The 16,736-nt window shown below is 50.9% G+C and overlaps 5 protein-coding genes across 5 annotated transcripts; 3 read left to right on the plus strand and 2 right to left on the minus strand.

The window, feature by feature from the left end:
- Positions 1 to 736: 736 nt before the first annotated feature.
- Positions 737 to 1,709, plus strand: STEHIDRAFT_84794 (uncharacterized protein). The gene is made up of 6 exons (XM_007308475.1): positions 737 to 885; positions 953 to 983; positions 1,043 to 1,108; positions 1,168 to 1,191; positions 1,259 to 1,293; positions 1,365 to 1,709. The coding sequence occupies exons 1-6, from the start codon at positions 756 to 758 to the stop codon at positions 1,505 to 1,507; spliced, it is 429 nt and encodes a 142-aa protein (XP_007308537.1). The 5' UTR covers positions 737 to 755; the 3' UTR covers positions 1,508 to 1,709.
- A 373-nt stretch (positions 1,710 to 2,082) lies between these two features.
- Positions 2,083 to 4,071, plus strand: STEHIDRAFT_124542 (uncharacterized protein). The gene is made up of 3 exons (XM_007308476.1): positions 2,083 to 2,271; positions 2,339 to 2,396; positions 2,460 to 4,071. Exon 3 carries the CDS (start codon positions 2,492 to 2,494, stop codon positions 3,998 to 4,000), a length of 1,509 nt encoding a protein of 502 aa, XP_007308538.1. The 5' UTR covers positions 2,083 to 2,271; positions 2,339 to 2,396; positions 2,460 to 2,491; the 3' UTR covers positions 4,001 to 4,071.
- Positions 4,072 to 4,234: 163 nt separating this feature from the next.
- Positions 4,235 to 7,277, minus strand: STEHIDRAFT_149496 (uncharacterized protein; the record flags this gene model as incomplete). Its single annotated transcript, XM_007308477.1, has 3 exons — positions 4,235 to 5,867; positions 5,918 to 6,091; positions 6,143 to 7,277. The coding sequence occupies 3 exons, from the start codon at positions 7,275 to 7,277 to the stop codon at positions 4,561 to 4,563; spliced, it is 2,616 nt and encodes an 871-aa protein (XP_007308539.1). The 3' UTR covers positions 4,235 to 4,560.
- Positions 7,278 to 8,148: 871 nt separating this feature from the next.
- On the plus strand, positions 8,149 to 10,964 carry STEHIDRAFT_149497 (uncharacterized protein). The gene is made up of 11 exons (XM_007308478.1): positions 8,149 to 8,316; positions 8,390 to 8,541; positions 8,603 to 8,806; positions 8,861 to 8,937; positions 8,994 to 9,073; positions 9,132 to 9,310; positions 9,368 to 9,456; positions 9,521 to 9,615; positions 9,672 to 10,381; positions 10,450 to 10,685; positions 10,761 to 10,964. Exons 1-11 carry the CDS (start codon positions 8,187 to 8,189, stop codon positions 10,858 to 10,860), a joined length of 2,052 nt encoding a protein of 683 aa, XP_007308540.1. The 5' UTR covers positions 8,149 to 8,186; the 3' UTR covers positions 10,861 to 10,964.
- Positions 10,965 to 14,224: 3,260 nt separating this feature from the next.
- On the minus strand, positions 14,225 to 16,683 carry STEHIDRAFT_65276 (family S53 protease; the record flags this gene model as incomplete). The annotated part of the gene is made up of 13 exons (XM_007308299.1): positions 14,225 to 14,297; positions 14,355 to 14,394; positions 14,454 to 14,665; positions 14,734 to 14,928; positions 14,981 to 15,100; positions 15,156 to 15,197; positions 15,262 to 15,416; positions 15,472 to 15,582; positions 15,647 to 15,722; positions 15,796 to 15,833; positions 15,921 to 16,014; positions 16,071 to 16,336; positions 16,408 to 16,683. 13 exons carry the CDS (start codon positions 16,681 to 16,683, stop codon positions 14,225 to 14,227), a joined length of 1,698 nt encoding a protein of 565 aa, XP_007308361.1.
- Between the last annotated feature and the right edge of the window lie 53 nt (positions 16,684 to 16,736).

Genomic DNA, 16,736 nt, shown 5'->3' on the forward strand with positions numbered 1-16,736 from the left:
ATCACCAAAGCTGTTCCCATACGAGACCTCTGGTCAGCCTAGATAGCGAGAATCTATCGCTTATGTGGTTGCAAACGCAAGGCTTGTGTGGCGCGTGTATATGTTGTTCGTTCTCATCCCGGGGCCTTGTACTCCGCTAAGGTTGGAACTTCAAACTGTGCACCATAAAGTGACCTCCTCGTTTACGCAGTCGAGCGCCTTACTTACCTGGTGGGCCGGTTAGGATTTGATGGCCACAAACGTGAACAAAGGCGCTAGCCAGCTGTCGCTGACGGCGCTCGACATGCACTGGAACGGCTTGAGGCTCAGGAGTGCTGCATCCATCATGACTTGCTACCTATGATCTCTATGAAGCTTTGATGCACTCAAAAACTTACTATGAGCCGACTACTTCTGCGGACTAATTAACGGCATATTGATCCGGTCCCCTATGTTAATTCGTCTCTCATCGCCACACACACATGCATCGACAAGCTCGGCTCGAGCAAGCATGAGCCACACTGCCTTTTCTATCCCATTTGGGAGTACGAACATGTGGGCTCTTCAGAGCGGGGTCGGATCTGCCCAAGACCATCATGGTTTTAGCCTGTGCAGTAACAAAAATACTGAATACTCGTCTACATGGCAATGTAGCCCTGATGCATATAAAAGGGCCGCTGTCTCCTCAGGTTTCTCCTCAGTTCGCTCGGCCTCATTCTTCTACGACTCCTCCCCTTAAACACTACATCACTCTTTATTCATCACTCCTTCCAATAATGTTCTCCTTCACCAGTATCATTGCCGTGGCCTCCGTGGCCTCCGTCGCCCTCTTCTCTCTGGTTTCTGCGAGCGCTGTGCCCACTGGCAACAGCACTCTCCTCGCTAGACAAAGCTACAGCGCTGATGGTACGTTTATTGGATCGACTCTCCTTCTGCACTGGCATCGCAGTCCTGACTCTGGACGATTGCATAGGAACCTACTATTCACCAGGTTTGGGCGCTTGGTAAAATTTTCCTGGTTTCTCTTGGAAGACCTCGGCTCTGAACTGACCGTTGAACACAGCGGTTTGACCAACGCCGACACGGACCTCATCGTCGCTGTTTCCACCAGTCTTTACGATTCTTACCCGTGAGCAAACGCACTTCTACTGTCTTCCACATCTTGTCGCTAACGATGATCTTTCACAGCGGTGCTACCTCCAACCCCAACCTGTCAGTCCCCATACAGTATATTTGTCAATTCCTCCTCATTCTCTTACTGACCGTTCTCCATATCCAGCAACCCCATCTGTGGCAAGACTATCACCGCCACATGTACGCCACTTTCCTTTTTTTCTGACATACAACGTGTAGACACTTACTTCGCCGCTGTGTATCGTTCATAGACAATGGAAAGAGCGTGACTGCCGCTGTCGAAGACAAGTGCTACGCCTGCGCGGAGTACGACCTCGACTTCTCCCCGTCCGCTTTCCAGCAGCTCGCTGACGAGTCGGTTGGCCGCATCGAGATCACCTGGCAATTCAACTAAACGACGTCATTCTTTTGACCGCGACACAACATCATTTTCCTAACTTATTTCCGCACGGTATCTCTACTACTTATCTATCGTTATTTATTGGGAGAGCCTCGACGGCTCGTTTGGATGTATGTACACTGCACTACGGTTCTCACCGTGACTGTGTTCATTTGTACCGTATCCTGATCGCATACGATCCCTTGAATTATTCTGCCTTCATGCGACAACTCCGAGTGTGAATATATGGGTCCGGACTTGCTTGAGAATCCTGAGTCGGTGATCACTGCCGACCAATTGCTGTATATCAGGCCAGTGATGTGGCATGTACTCTGCGACTACTTAGTACTGGTTATTTGGCCTCCAAAATAAGCCTCTTACTGCCACTGGGCCCCACGATACTACCCTTTTATCATCTTGTGGCGTTCAGCCAACTGGTATACTCGCTCGAAGATGCCCTTCTCCTGAACAGCCTCCGTCAGACCATGGAAAGTCGCTTCAAGGACTGAATTTTGTACGTAAAAGTCAGCTGGGCCACGAGTCGGCGCCTATCGAACAGTGTTCGACGCAAGTTGCCAAGTTCGACGTTCTTGAAATTCAACGTCGATATCGTTTGCGACAGGAAGTTACATCTGCGCGGTCACTAGACTTCCGAGACGTGCACATTTCGTTTGCGGCAGCTTCCGGATACATAAATAAGGCTCGAGAACGGTCACGGCTACTTTGCGGCTACTGTATCGATACCGTTGCGCTGGACAAAGTGTTGTTGGCTCATCAAGGTATGTCCTGCTAGTCATGAAAATTTGTACTCGTAACTGATTGTACTGACTTTATCATCCATCACAGAGGTAGCCCCAGCTGAGAACAGAGAACTTGAACACTGTGCCCGTGTTGGAATCAAGAGGTATGGATTCCTGCACCCTTGTATGTCCTGCTGTATCAATTCAAACTGTGGGTTACTATCCAGGATCGCCATATAAAGCACCTGACTCATCGCCGATGCCAGTACAATCATCAATCCAGTCCGTGCCTCCCGAAGTGCTGGCTAGAATTTTTGTTTTCTGTGCACCCGCTACGTCACGGTCTCATCCACGAGAAGGAGGCCGACTTCGTTGTGTTTCGGACATCAAACAAACGCCCTGGACCTTTGGATACGTTTGTAGTCGGTGGCGGACCATCTCACTCTCCGCTACCGAGCTCTGGACACACATATATGTCGATATCAGCACCTTGGTCCAAAAGGGTGAAGAAAGCGCAAAATCGTTACTCGAGACATATTTGTCTCGTTCGGGGTCCCGCCTACTCTCTGTCCACATCACATTTGACGAAGAAACGCCGAGAACAATCGAATCCGCGCTCACCATCCTACTCTCGTCATCCGTGCGATGGCGACGCCTGTCCATTCTTCTCCCGGAGAGTGCTCTTCATTTTTTCCATTCGATCACCCACAACTTCCCGAACTTACAGCAGTTCGACCTCCAGCTACTTGACGATATGGAAGAGAACGAAATCACAGCCGAAGAGTTTGGCTCTTTTCTTGATAACGCACCTCAGTTGCAGACCGTGTCTATCGGAGATGGCTTCAACGATTATCTCCCCCTCTTCGTTCAAATGCCAATACTCCCATGGTCGCAGCTCCTCGACTTCGAGATATACGAGAATGCCGACCCTTTCAACTCTGCTCGTTACATTTTGGAGGCATGCCCTCAAGTTCAGCACATGCATTTGCCTACAGGATCAAGCTACGAATGTGCAGGGGCTCCGGTTGTTCATCGTCATCTTCGATCATTATCCCTAAAATGCCGCGCCGGTCAGATATTACCACCCGACCTCTTCGACCTGTTGGACCTCCTCACTTTACCAGCTCTGGAGGTCCTGACTCTGGAGTCCAACGGGTTTGGCTCCGACCTCAATTTCGACAACACAGAACATCCTTCCGCTCTCGAGTCCCTTATCACGCGCTCCTCTTGCCTACGTCTTCGGTTGCGCGTCGAGTCCGCGTTCATCTCTGACGTTACATCCTTCCTATTGTTTCTTGAAATGACCCCGTCTCTTCAATCTCTCGAGTTTCGCCCCTCCACGCCGTATACGATGGCATCACATCCCGACGGTTTCATTATCGACGACTTCGTTGACCGTATGCGCTACATACCACAAGCCGATCAATTGTGTTTACTGCCAAATCTGAGGACGTTGTTGCTCGAGGACGCTCACTACTTTGAAGACGACGACGCTTTCGCGAGTATGGTAGAGTCGCGTTGGAGACTACCCGGGCAGGGCCATAGCCAGGCCGTTGTTCGCATAGAGGAGGTATCATTGGTCTTGGATCGGGAGATGGATGCTGCAGCGTTGAAGAGGCTGAAGGAGATGAGAGAGGAGGGACTGGATGTGCGGGTTTGGACAAGGATGTCTATGGATGCCAAGGTTCGCACAGGGGATGAGGAATATTTGATCTATACACCCGGTCTTCCTTCTCTGGATCTCGTGCCAGTTTTACCTTCCGCTTGACTAATCAACGGGCCTGGCTCTCTTGCTACATTTACAAGCTGTCATATACGTTGCCTCGAGATATGTTGCCCTTCTACGAGCAGTGTTTTTATACTATAAAAGTTGGGCACCGTCGTACACTGGCGTAGATCCGAGCAATATCACCACCATCAAGACTAGGTATGCGATTGACGCTATGCACCCACCACTGGGTGCGATTCTCTGAATCTTTCGCAGTAGTCGAGTGCACAGAGGAGACCAAAGGCCAAGTCAATCACATTACGACGGAAAATAACGATACAGCTGAGTTATAACACACGAGAAGAGCCCCTCGCTAGGGAATGAAGATATGTAAGCGAAAGTAGAAGGTAGCGAACTAGCAAAAGTATCAGGCTATAAAACGAGCGAGAGTATGTAAGGAAAGAAGGCAGGTATATATATGCAGGTGGGGTGTTCAAAGCAATGTCAGTATGCTACAGTACCAGTGGTCATAACGTCGACGTCAATGATGATGTCTATTACAATCCGAATCCATGTCCGTATCTGTGTTCGTGGCCGCGCAGCCGCTAATTGTTCATCTATCATCGTCTGAAAGGATTCTTCGATGCAGAAGCTCCGGTATTCGTTGGCTCCAACCAATATGCCCCTCTCTCACCCTCAGGAGTCCTCACCCGCCTGACATACTCCTGCGCCTCCGTCGCCTGCGGCGGGGGCGCAAGCGATTCAGGTGAACGTCTCCTCGAGGACTTCGTATCTTGCGTTGTCCAGGAAAACCTCGAGCCCATGTTAGGCAAAGGAGGGGCTGCGGTCAACCCCGTCCCCATCTCCTTCACGGGCTGTCTCGGATCCGGCGTCTTCCTGGGCATCCCCGTCACCTGAGAATAGATCGACTCAGATCGACTTGGTGACATGCGATTGTCGTCCTGGTAGGCTCGAGAACCAGGTGGGTAGTACGACGAAGGACGAGAGTGAGAGGAGGAGGATCGGAGGTCGTGGTCGTCTTGGTCTTTGAAGTCGTAGTATGATGGCAACGAAGACGGACCGCCCAACTTCTTCATCTCCCTGAGGTGCCTCTCCTGCTCTACGTTCCTCATCTTCATGAGCTGCATCTCCTCCTCCTCGACAGGGTTCATCATCCTCGTAGGCGCATGCCCGAACAACCTCTCTCCGAACCTCATCAGCCTAAACTTCCAAGTACCTTTCTTGTCGATATTTTTAGCAGCAGCGAACGCAGCTGTCTGCTGCGCGCGTTTCTTGCGCATACGACGACGCCAGAGCGTGAGTATCACGACGAAGATGAAGGCACAGCCGAGGGCCATGAGGAGGATCTCCCACCATTGAAGTGGTCGGGATGTCGTCGTTGATTGAGCGGGTGTGGGGTCCGTGAGACCGGTGATGGTGGGAAGAGCAGAGGCAGAAGACGTTCCGGAGGCTTGTGGGACGGTGACGAGGTCAGAAAGACAAACGCCGAGACCAGATATGGTGGCGTTGCAGTTCGCGGTCGTGCATGTTCCGCCTTGGAGGACTTGGGAGGAGCTCGAGCAGGCGAGGCAGTTACTGGGACCGGAGCCGGAACAGCTCGAACAGCTCGAGTCGCAAGACTGGCAGGACGATGAAGTGGTGTCGAAGAACTGGGATTTTGAACATGTCGGGAGACAACGACCGTTGGTGAGGACGGGTCGGTCGGACGGGCAAGATGAGCACTGATTGAAGGAGTTTCCGGAGCAGGTGGCGCAGTCGGGGTGGCACGCTACGCAGGAGCCGGAAGAGCTGAACGAATTGGATGGGCAGGATGTTACGCAGCTACCAGATGAGGCAAGCTTGTTGTCCGCGCAGGTGAGACAAAAGTCGGCCGAGCCAGCACATGTGCCACAGGAGGAGGAACAGGCTAGAAGAGCGTCAGCAAAGAAGTCCAGTGGGTGCGACCTGAACACCCACCTGTGCAGGTAACATTGTCCTTGGGATCTATGAAGGTGCCGCTTGGGCAACTTTCGACGCATTGACCAGACGAGAGGAAGTAACCAGCGACGCAACCGGTGCATTGTGCCTGGTCGATGGTAGAGGCGACTGAGAAGCTCGATATCCCACAGGATGTACATTTAGCCGGACAACCTACGACCAAAATGAGTCAAGAGGCCAATGTGAGCAAAACGAAGGACGTACTGTCGCACACATGCTTATTGTTGTTTCCAATCATGGCCGTACCAGAGCAGACGCCGTTACTGTCCACAGTCACGCACGTCCCATTGAGCGAGTACTGACTGTTGGCGCAGATGATACAGTCGTTGGAGGTCCCGCCAGTGCACGTCTCACAGCTCGCCGAACACGTTGCACATGCCGTCCCATTACTGAAGCTCCCATCTGGACAAACCGTCCCCGATGACGTCGTCTGCTCTGGTGCGTCGCACTTCGTACGGTCCGTCGAATCCTGCGTGAATCCCGACTTGCACGTAATACAAATCCCACTACTATCCTCGCAGTCCGTACATCCCAGCTGACATGCAGAGCAGTCGCCATTCGAGTCCAGGAAGAATCCAGTCGCACACTTCGCGCATGCCGTCCCGTTGTCTGCCGTCGTCCAGCCAGCGTTACACGTGCATTGACCATTCGATCCACATTGACCGTTAAGGCAATTACAGCTTGACGGTGGATCGCTCACGGATGGAACAAGACAGACACCGGAGCCTGAAATTCCTTCGTCGCAGGTCTCGCAGTTTGAGGGACATGCTTGACAGTCTGACCCAAAGAACCCTGAGGCGCAAGATTCGCACGACGACCCGGTGAACCCGGTGGGGCAGGTGCATTGTCCAGACGAGGAACATATACCGTTGCCAGAACACGCGGGTGAACAGGAGTTGGATTGGATATCGAGCAGGGATAGAGTGGAGGCGCCTGGGAGTTGACTAACGTCGGGGATGGAGTCCCAGAGGATGAGACGGCTCGTCGACGAGCCGGAGGTGACCGCGACCCAAACGTCTGACGATAGGGCTATCGAACCAGCGGACAGAGAAGTTCCCGTGGAAGAGTTTGAGGCAGGAGTGTTAGGCAATGCAGCGAACTGTGCCTGGCCAGAGTAGAAGGAGTTGGGGTAGGCGGCGATACCTGGCTCGAGAGCGACGTTTAGGGGAAGTGTGACGGACGAAGTGTTGAACCCTGCCGATGCAGATATTGAGGTGGAGGACGAGGAAAGGAGCTCGTGGATGAGTGCGGGATTTGTCGTAGAGGTGTACTCTCCGGGGAGCAGAAGAATGGACGTTGCAACATCCGGAGATGACAGAGTAGTGCCGACTGTACGCATTGTGAGCATCTTTACATTGTACACTGTCAGAGGAACGCACGGGTGATATTAGAAAAGCCCTCCAGGCATTGGCCAGCGACACAGACAACCGAGGTATTGGATTCTGCAACTAAGGATATCTGTTAGACCTAAGAGAATAATCATAATAGCAGACTCTACTCACCGACAAACGAGCCGAACTGTAGAAGAAACAAAAAAGCAAGAGTCCTAAGCATGTTAGGGAGAAAACAGAAGATGGAGGAGGGAATAGAGAGGTGCGACCAGCGCGGTCGTGGAGGTTGAAGAGCAGGAGGGAGTAATCTCGCTGGCGTTCGTCATATTTTCGCGTCGCGAGGCAAATACAAAGCGTGGTCGGATGTGGAACAAAAGCACGGAAGGAAAACAATAAGCGAGTGCACGTGATGGCGACCGATGTTTGTGCCTTGTTTGTCCACCATTCTCCCGAAAAATGAAATATTGAGTGTTCGTCCATTCTGAGAAGATGACTTTGGAGATGATGCTGTTTAGAAAACCGCAAGAAAGAAGGATATCATACGATGGAACTTGAAACTCGATGGGGGCGGGTGCATTTTCGTTGAGAGTCTGGAAACCGATTCATAGGACATTGGTAAAGTTACCAATAGTCCTTGAACGCTGATCAGGATTTGTATTGTCACTAGGGATTTCGGGCTCTCCAAGGTAAGTCAAGAGCTTGCTGGTATTGCTGGTGACCGTATGTATCAGAAGGAGGTCGCTGTGATCCCGCGATCTTCTATTGTTCTTCAAAAGGAAAACGTTACGTAATGGGCGAGCGTGGCAATGTTGCGTATGCTAACGTCTAACTTTGTGCTCCTGCTTCTCAGCTCCTTGCCACCCTGCTCATCGAGTCATACTATTCTCTTGTTTTGACTGGGAACTGTGGTCAAAGTAATGGCGGATTCTGGCAACGAATCACTCACCCTAGAGTCTCTGGAATGCGAGCCTGAGCCCGATACGGTCGCAGCCGACATTGCAAGCGCCGACCCTTTCACCCCAATCACATCCTTGGGATCCACAAAAAGTACGAGACCGTAGTGGTCGTATGCATGCTACTGCACCCTACTGAGCGTCGTGCTAAGACCATTCCTTCACAGGCTCAACGAAGGCGCCGCCTGCCAAACGAGCAAGGACAACCGCTTCTGGTTCGAAGGTCAAGAATGCTCAGAAGAAAACCACTGGGCTTTCAAAAAAGAAGAAAGGCCGTCTAAATATCCTCCCTACCCTACCTTTGGATCTTCTCTTTGAGGTCCATTATTTCTTGCGATACCACGCTTTAAGATTCATCTCTCGCTGACACGCACTCTCAGATATTTGGCCATCTCACTCCTGCTGATCTGGTGCTCCTATCCCGTGTCTCAAAGTCCTTCTACAAAGTCCTTTCCAGCAGAAGTTCACTTTCTCTCTGGAAGAGAACCTGGCGTTATGTTCCTGGTGGCCCGCCACCTCCGCGCCCTGAGGGCTGGTCAGAACTGGCCTACGCCAGGCTTCTCCTCGGAGGGAATTTCTGCCACGTATGTCATTTTCTGTGCTTTGGTAGGATCGTGATTCATTCCTTTTGCTTCTAGGTATGTGGTGGTCGGAGCACCAATGAAATTGACTTCGTGCATCTGCGCAGAGCATGTCATTCCTGTCTTCGCAAGACGTAAGTATCTGCCGACCTCACACAATCATTCCTCACCTCTGATCTATCCAATATAGCCTGGTCGCCGTCAATAAAATCAAGGACATCGCACCATCTTTAGAGCTAAATTGGCTTTCCTGCCTGCCCAGTGCTTGCGGTACGTCTTCTCGACCGTTATTCATCGATAGAAGATTGACTAACGATCCGCGGATCAGTAAACCCGAGAGATCGCAAAGGGAGGTCGTATCAAGGACGTTTCCTGCGCGAGGATGACGTCTTGAGTCTCCAAGCCCAGATAAAAGACGTGCTTGCAGTAGCTGGGCCGCAAGAACGACGAGAGCAACTGATGTCCATCTTGGAAGATAGGAATATCATTTCGGCGGCATTGCGAAGGGTAAGTGCTTCTAAGTATAGGCTATGCGATTGGCTTCTTCAGTTAAATTCTTTCTAGGCCGCACCAATCTACGAGCAATGGTTAAAGGACCACAAAATGGCCTGGGAAAAAGAACGAGAGGACCGGGCCAACTTGCGCCGCAAAGAGTGGGTATTCGTAATTCACATTGTCTGGAACCCACAAAACTAAGAATAACGGTTTTACTATTAGGTTTGAGCAACGATGCATAAAGCTGGGGTATACTGCGCAAGACATACCCAGATACTACGACACTACATACAAGAATCAATTGTTGTCTGATAGAGGCATGTGTCTCTAATTCTGGCTTTCTTCGCTTCTTGTTGAAGGATTCTATCAACAGGTTTTGATGACATCTTCAATCGGTCACTCAAAGGTAGACTGGAAGGCGCCAAATCTTCTAGACTTAAAAGAGAGCGTGCCGAGCGCGAGGCCCCTCGTCTTTCAATCGTTTACGCTTTGTACGCGGAGTATTGGCTACAGCTGCAGATCCCTCCACGTAACCTGGAAATGTGCCCCAAAGAATATGAGTTTGTTCAGTTCACACAAATTGCGCCTTTAATTTCCGAAGACCTAGCACCGGACGACGAGTTCAGGCGTCGAGTGAGAGATGCTATTACGGAGTCACGGGAGGAAATCGAAGCTTGGGTAGTGCGTCTCAAGACCATCGCTCTCTCTTCACTTCATCCCGTCCCCTCTCCATGCGATACATTCCACCTACCAAGGGAGCTCGAGCTCGCCAAGAATGTCTTCAGTAAACAACTCTCCTTTGGTCACAAACGTTCCTACTACGGTATCGAGGTCTTTTCCGCTCGTTGGTCCTGTTCCCACGCTCTGGACCTGGAGCGTCTCGAGGTCCCGACTTTTGACCTGCAAGCCCAGGCTGTGATTCTCAAGATCCTTGCCGAGCTCGGTTTGGATCCAAACACCACAACGACGACGGATCTCAATCGACTTGACACAATGTTCATTTGTCTCGACTGCCCATGTACCGTGGGGGTTCAGAATGGTGGCCACACGCCCAGACGGAGGGTTAGATACTGGTGGTCTCACGTGAGTCTTTGCCTGCACATTTCTTGTCTTCGCATACACTGTTGATTTATCTCATATGAAACTTGCAGTTGGATCACCTTTTAGAGATGGAGTCTAACTGTCGTAGTTGGGGATCTTCTGGCTCCTGGAGGATCCTCTCAGTCGAAGAGCGTTCAAATTTCATCAACAGGGGCTCGAACCCGATGACAGACGACCCTTACTGGGGCTGCTCGCACTGCACTATCCACTATTCAGATGTCCGGAGTTCGTTGGGTGCTAGGCCATGGATGAAATATGAGCCAGTCGTTGCGCATGTTCGAGATAAGTGAGTGCCCTTCCGCCTGACTTTGTGGTTGTATACGCAAACACGGTATAACTGACGTTCTGCTCTGGTGTCCAGACACGGTGTGAAGGATCCTTTGCCGGATGTCGATCTGTACTATGATCCGCGTGAGCGTTTCTGTGCTGCTTCGGAGTTATGCCTCGAGATACTGGTATGATCTGCCACTATATTCTATCCTCAACCTTCAGGTTCCTTTGGCTTGTGCTGTGTCACTCTTGTACTACAAAATTATCTATGTTTGAGCTGCTGATTGGTGGCGCCTGTTACCATATGCGTGAGAATTGTGGCGCAGATGTCACGAGTGCGTGTCATCCAAACTCCGGCAGACTCCGATTCGGAGTACTTTGTTCCCCTTTTTAGTTCCGTCTCCCGTTCGGTTCGCTCTTTGTCCTGCTTTCCCTCTTACACTTCCCACTACATTCCCTATCATCGAAGGATGGCACCCACAGCACTTACCAGAAACAGAAAACGGAAATTGGCACCATCCCGCCACGGTCATGATGGCAAGGCCGACTCGGATGCCAGTGAAGATTCGGATGCCAGTGAGTTGACTTTTCAAGAGAGGCACATTTTGATGTTGGACATTGATATGGACTCTGATGTAGTCTTCATAACCACAGTCGCAACCTCACAACTCCGAAAGCGCGCTAAGAAAGGTGACACGAAAGGAAAGAAACAAGGTCACGGATTGTCGAGGAAGAAGCAAGGACGTCTGAGCATTCTCCCTACGCTTTCCCTTGACATCCTCTTTGCCGTGAGCATAGCCGCACATTGATATGTGAGCTACTCTGAGCTGATGCGATTCTACCTTCATGCGGATGTAACCAGATCTTTGAACACCTGACTCCGCACGATTTACTCAGCCTCTCACGAGTGTCCAAGCCCTTCCGACAGGTCTTGATGAATCGCAGCTCAAGACTACTGTGGGTCTCAGCATGGAAGAACATACCGGGGACACCAACGCCCTTCGAAGATATTGCCGAACCTGCCTGGGTGAATCTTTTGTTTGGGCCTGCCGTGTGCTTGGTGACTATCCCGATCCCTCTCCTGTCGTACATGATATAGTGTGCTGATCTACACTGACCAGACTTGCGGCCGCAAGACAACGAATCAGATCGACTTCATGCTCCGGACACGAAATTGCTCGTGGTGCTTAAAGGATATGTAAGGGAGACTATCATGATCATCCTATCATTGCTTCATCACGGCCATTGATGTATGTATTTTGTTTCGTAGATTGGAAGATGCGAACACGGCGTTCCGAACGACAAGCTTTCTAAATGATATGAGGGATTGCGTTCCAGCGGCACAAGGTTACATTTACCCTCTCAATAGTTGAGTTTTCCGTTGACATGACTTTCTTCACTTTTTTCTCTATAGTGAATCCTCGCGGGCTCGATGGTGTCTTTGGCGGTCCCTTCTATCGGGTGAAAGACGTTCTTCGGCTACAGGCTGAAGTTAAGACCATTCGTAAACGTGCTGCATCAACCAAGGAGACCGAAAGTCTCATCGCACAACTGACAGTTACCAAACGTCAGGCCGTAGAGAAGATGAAGCAGGTCGGTCTTCGCCTTCTCTGTGAACTCTACGCGTATTCATGCCCAATGTTGTCTAGCATGCGACTGCCTGCATGGCATGGTACGAATCTGTTGAGCAGAAGCGTAAAAGTGAGCGGGATCAGAGGAAAGAACATCGTCTGGACGAGTAAGCTCCTTTTCCAGATATATGGTATGTTTGAGAGAACGTGTCAGCTTACTTCTCTTCATCAGCATCATCAACCGTTTCGAAGCTTTGGGTTATGTTCTCGAGGATACTCTGCCTATTCACAAACACGCTGAAGTATGGTGTGACAGAGGGATGTCAGATAGGGGTACGTCTCATACTCTTGGAACTTCTGGGAGGTAAGAGTTAACTCTACGATTATTAGTATGGGCGCGTATATTTCCCATCTTGGAGCCCCTTGTTGAGGAAGGTAAAGCCGATCGCTTGGCCAGGGACGAACATATCCGCTATCTAGCTCGGGCGGACGTCCTCGACACTGAATACCGCAAATACTGGGTCCAGGTACCCCCTCGGAACCTACCGTTCTATCCCAAAGAGGACGAAGTCCGTGACATTTCTTGCGTGGCCCAATTCCTGAACCAGGAACATGACATAAACGATGATTTCAAGAAATTGGTGGCTCGGACCTTCAAAGACTCTATTGTCCCTGCGATCAACAAGTGGATCGTAGAAAACAAGGCTGACACACACTCTGCTTTTCCAAAGTCTCTGAAACTGTCTCCTTGTCGAACATTTGATCTTCCTTCGGAACTAAAGCTGGCCAAGAATTTCCTGGTCACTGATATAGAATCTCCGGACGCGACGTCTCTCTACGGCCATGAGATCTTTGCTTGGCGAGACCAAGACTCGGAGACGGCAAAACCAGACTTTGATTCTTATGCTCGGGATATTATGATTTGCATGTTGGAATCACTGAATCTGGATCCGGAGACGACAACTACGGGAGACTTGGACGAACTGGATCCGTTCTTTGTCTGTGTCAATTGCGGAAACCGTCGGGCAAACGAAGCTCATGCCAGGTCCTGGAGAACGCACGTAAGTGAATCTGTACCACTTTGTCCTTCGCGGTCACGTTACGACCTGATGCTAACGCATGTGTGCTTGTTCGATAGCTTGACCATGAAATCCGTATGGCAGCCAGAAACGATTACACTCATACTACTCCTGAGTGGGTCCCGTTGGCGCGGAACGCTCATGTCTTTTCCACTAAACGACCCGATCCGGCATACGATCGAGTCCACTGGCAAGTACAGGCGCCATGGGGATGCGTCAGCTGCAATGCCCATTTTCAAGGGCGAGAGGGACGAAGAATGGACTCAAACCGCTGGATGACGCAATGCATGATGATAGATCACGCTCGTACTAAGTAAGTCATGGTCTCCTCGATGAAAACGTCGCTGACACAATATTATGGAATTTATCAGGCATGGTGTTCAAGCCCCAGAAGAGGGTAAAGATTACTTCTTTAATCCTCTACATCGCTACGCCCCCTGTGGCTATATTGTGGATATGAAGCTTGAGTGAGTGGCTGTTCGTCGATTGCCTTCCACGCTATGCAATACATACGGGAAAGGATCCTCTGAACCTCGTCTACTCGTAAATTTTGTGGTCGAATAATGGCTACTTCACCTATGTATGAATTTCGATGTACGAATATATCTCGGCAAGGATGGCATTTGTCCCCCCAATAAACCGTTTACTTTGTAGCTGGAACGAACAAACATAAACGCCCATGACGGACCAGTCGAAACAAGCGACGTCCCATTCTGTACTTTGAGGTCTCTTCAATGAAGGAGAGGAAGATCATTGAACATTTGAACCGTCTTCCACCGCCGCGCACTTATACGGAGCCCATTCTTTGAATCACGTATATTGCTCGAATAAGATCAATAATAATAAATAATGCAAAGTCCATTCGGCGCAGACATTGTCCAAGATAAAAGAGTGACAAGTTTTGATCAAAGCCCAGCAGCAGTCTTCAAAGCAGAATAGATCGGGGTGCCCATGCCCGTCACGGGATCCCAAGATGTCCTAAGAGAGACAGTCAGCTCGCAAATACAATTCGCCATTAGTCGAACCAGAACTTACGTTGCGGAGAATCCGTTCGTGGAGCATCCAGGGTTATCACCTATAACGGCGGTTCAGTCAGTTGGTACATTGACTTTAGACAGGAAATATGAGACGAACCGGAAGTGATGTCAGTGAACGCTTGGCTGTTGGAGTAGATCAACGGGTTCAGGAAGCCCAAGGGCGCTTTTCCAGCCGCCACGAGCTCATCGTCCAACAACGAGATGACTGAAGCAAAGGTCGGTGAGGCGGCTGAGGTTCCACCAACGAGGTACCATGCTCCCTTCCAACGCAGGTAGAAGTTCTCTGCCTGGGCTGCGACGTCGGGAACGCTATAATTCAAGAGAGCATTAGCCATTCGAGCTTTGGATCTGTTGACATAGACGACTGGAATACGAACCCGCGTCCAGTGGTGTTGTAGAGACCAGAGTATGTGCTGGTTCCGAAGCCAGACTTCCAGGACGAAACAACGTCGGATTGATAGTCCGGAACGGCGAACAGATTGGAGAAACCTCCGCCAGAGAGGGACGCAGCGACCTCGGGGTTAACGCCGGTCGATCCGCCTACCGAAGTGATGTAGGGGCAAGTTGAAGGGCTGCGTAGAGAGTCAGAGCGATCAAAGATGGGTGATACAGTAGTTTGCATACAAGGTAGGAACGAATGTGGTGCAGGATTGCGATTGGACGCCTGAGACACCTCCGTCGCCGGATGCGACAAAGGCCGATGTACCACGAGCACCAAGCTGAGCGTAGGCGTTGCAAAGGTTGCTATCATCCAAAGAAATCAGACTCCAGCTGCTGGGAGGGGAGGAAGGAATCTTACGTTGCCAGCGACAAAGGGAGATCGGGTTCATTGAATGCGTATCTGAGAGGATTGAGGAAATCAGGGTGTCACATCATGCACAGATATAAGCCAACGCAAAGCTTACGAGGTTGTCAACACATTGGGAACGGTACTCTCAGCCAGCATGAAGTTGATCTCGTCGATGAAGCCATCAATGCCATCGGTGGTCTGCGAACCTACGGACAAGAACTGAACTGGAACACCAGTCGCCAAGCCCACGGTGTATTGTATATCGAGATTCTGCGCAATGACCTTGCATGAGTCGCGTTTCTCGTTTTTAACAAAGACCACTGACCGCTTCGTCACCGGCGTTAGCCAAAGTCTGGTCATTCGTGCCGCCATCCACAGACTCGAGTGTGAACGTGGTGGAGCTACTGATGTCGGTGCGGAACTGCGCGAGGAAATCCTAAAACCAGACAACTTACGGGTCAGATAACAGAAATCAAGCAGGTAGATATTTCGCTAAGTACCGTGAGGTCTTGCTCATTGGCGTACTGACTACCGAACCCAGAGACGGCCAAAATGTTTGTCTGTTGGGTTGCAGCACTGGTTTGCGATGACACGCGGCATTTACTGTCAAGTTAGCTCGAGTAGATGGTGACTGTGATGAGAAACTCACGTCGTGGGTATTCCATAAAGGGATTGAAGACAAGAGGGCTGAATCTGCGAGCTGCAGACATAGGTTAGTCACCTCTGATGAGTGTGTATGAATGGACAAGGCACATACGCGCAAGCCGCGTCGACGCTCGTACTGCTGCCATTCGAGCTTATAGCTGCCTTGGGCGGTGGAACGGTGGCCTGGGTACCTGTTATTGGCCCTACGGGCGAAGTCGGGAAACTGTATGATGGGATCAGCAACACTTCTCGTGACTCATACAATGCCGTATCACGCACGCCACGGTAGGATGGACAAGACTGATATGGCTTTGCAGAGATGCGGGCACAGAATACTCCAGGGTGCGAACAGTCGACTGTCCCGTCGTTTCATGCGTGAAGGTAGAGAAGTCAGCGCTCAAGAGATCGTTGGCCTGGGAGACCGTGATGTTGACAGAGAGCCAGTCACCAGCCGCAGAGATGGGGGTGGACGTTAGATTATTCGACGAGAGCCAGGAGCTGAAAGCGGACGAAGTCTCGTTGGATGGTGCGACGAACGCTTCGACCTAGGAAGTGCGCGAAATCGGAGCCTTGTGAGTTTTCTCAGGTCTAAATATATCACTCCGTAGACCCGTACCTCTTCCTTCGATAAAAATTGTCTGTAACGAGAGTTCCCAGGCGTACTGACAGCATAGAGAGCACTCTCAAGGCCAGAGAAATCACTCTGGGAGAGTACAAACCGCAGGCTCAAGACTTGGTCTGCCGGTGCAGCCCCGTCTTGAACAAACCCGCTGGGTGGGCTATCCCGACGCTCATGCACGACCATGTCCCGACGTGATTGAGAGAGAGGCTTGGACCATGCTAGTGTGACGAGACTCAAGGCCACGCTGACGCTGAGAGCTCCGTGCAACATGATGGGAAGGACAGAAAGACGAGGGAGACGAGGGAGACGAGGGAGACCTGAAG

The sequence above is a fragment of the Stereum hirsutum genome (genome assembly GCF_000264905.1).
Source record: "Stereum hirsutum FP-91666 SS1 unplaced genomic scaffold STEHIscaffold_15, whole genome shotgun sequence".
NCBI classification, from domain to species: domain Eukaryota; kingdom Fungi; phylum Basidiomycota; class Agaricomycetes; order Russulales; family Stereaceae; genus Stereum; species Stereum hirsutum.

Coding starts and splice junctions, on each gene's coding strand:
- STEHIDRAFT_124542 (XM_007308476.1), top strand. CDS start 2,492: ATGCCAGTACAATCATCAATCCAGTCCGTGCCTCCCGAAGTGCTGGCT.
- STEHIDRAFT_84794 (XM_007308475.1), top strand. CDS start 756: ATGTTCTCCTTCACCAGTATCATTGCCGTGGCCTCCGTGGCCTCCGTC. Junction 886..952: donor ACAAAGCTACAGCGCTGATG/GTACGTTTATTG, acceptor ACGATTGCATAG/GAACCTACTATTCACCAGGT. Junction 1,294..1,364: donor CAAGACTATCACCGCCACAT/GTACGCCACTTT, acceptor TATCGTTCATAG/ACAATGGAAAGAGCGTGACT.
- STEHIDRAFT_149497 (XM_007308478.1), top strand. CDS start 8,187: ATGGCGGATTCTGGCAACGAATCACTCACCCTAGAGTCTCTGGAATGC. Junction 8,938..8,993: donor CATTCCTGTCTTCGCAAGAC/GTAAGTATCTGC, acceptor TATCCAATATAG/CCTGGTCGCCGTCAATAAAA. Junction 10,382..10,449: donor TTAGATACTGGTGGTCTCAC/GTGAGTCTTTGC, acceptor TGAAACTTGCAG/TTGGATCACCTTTTAGAGAT.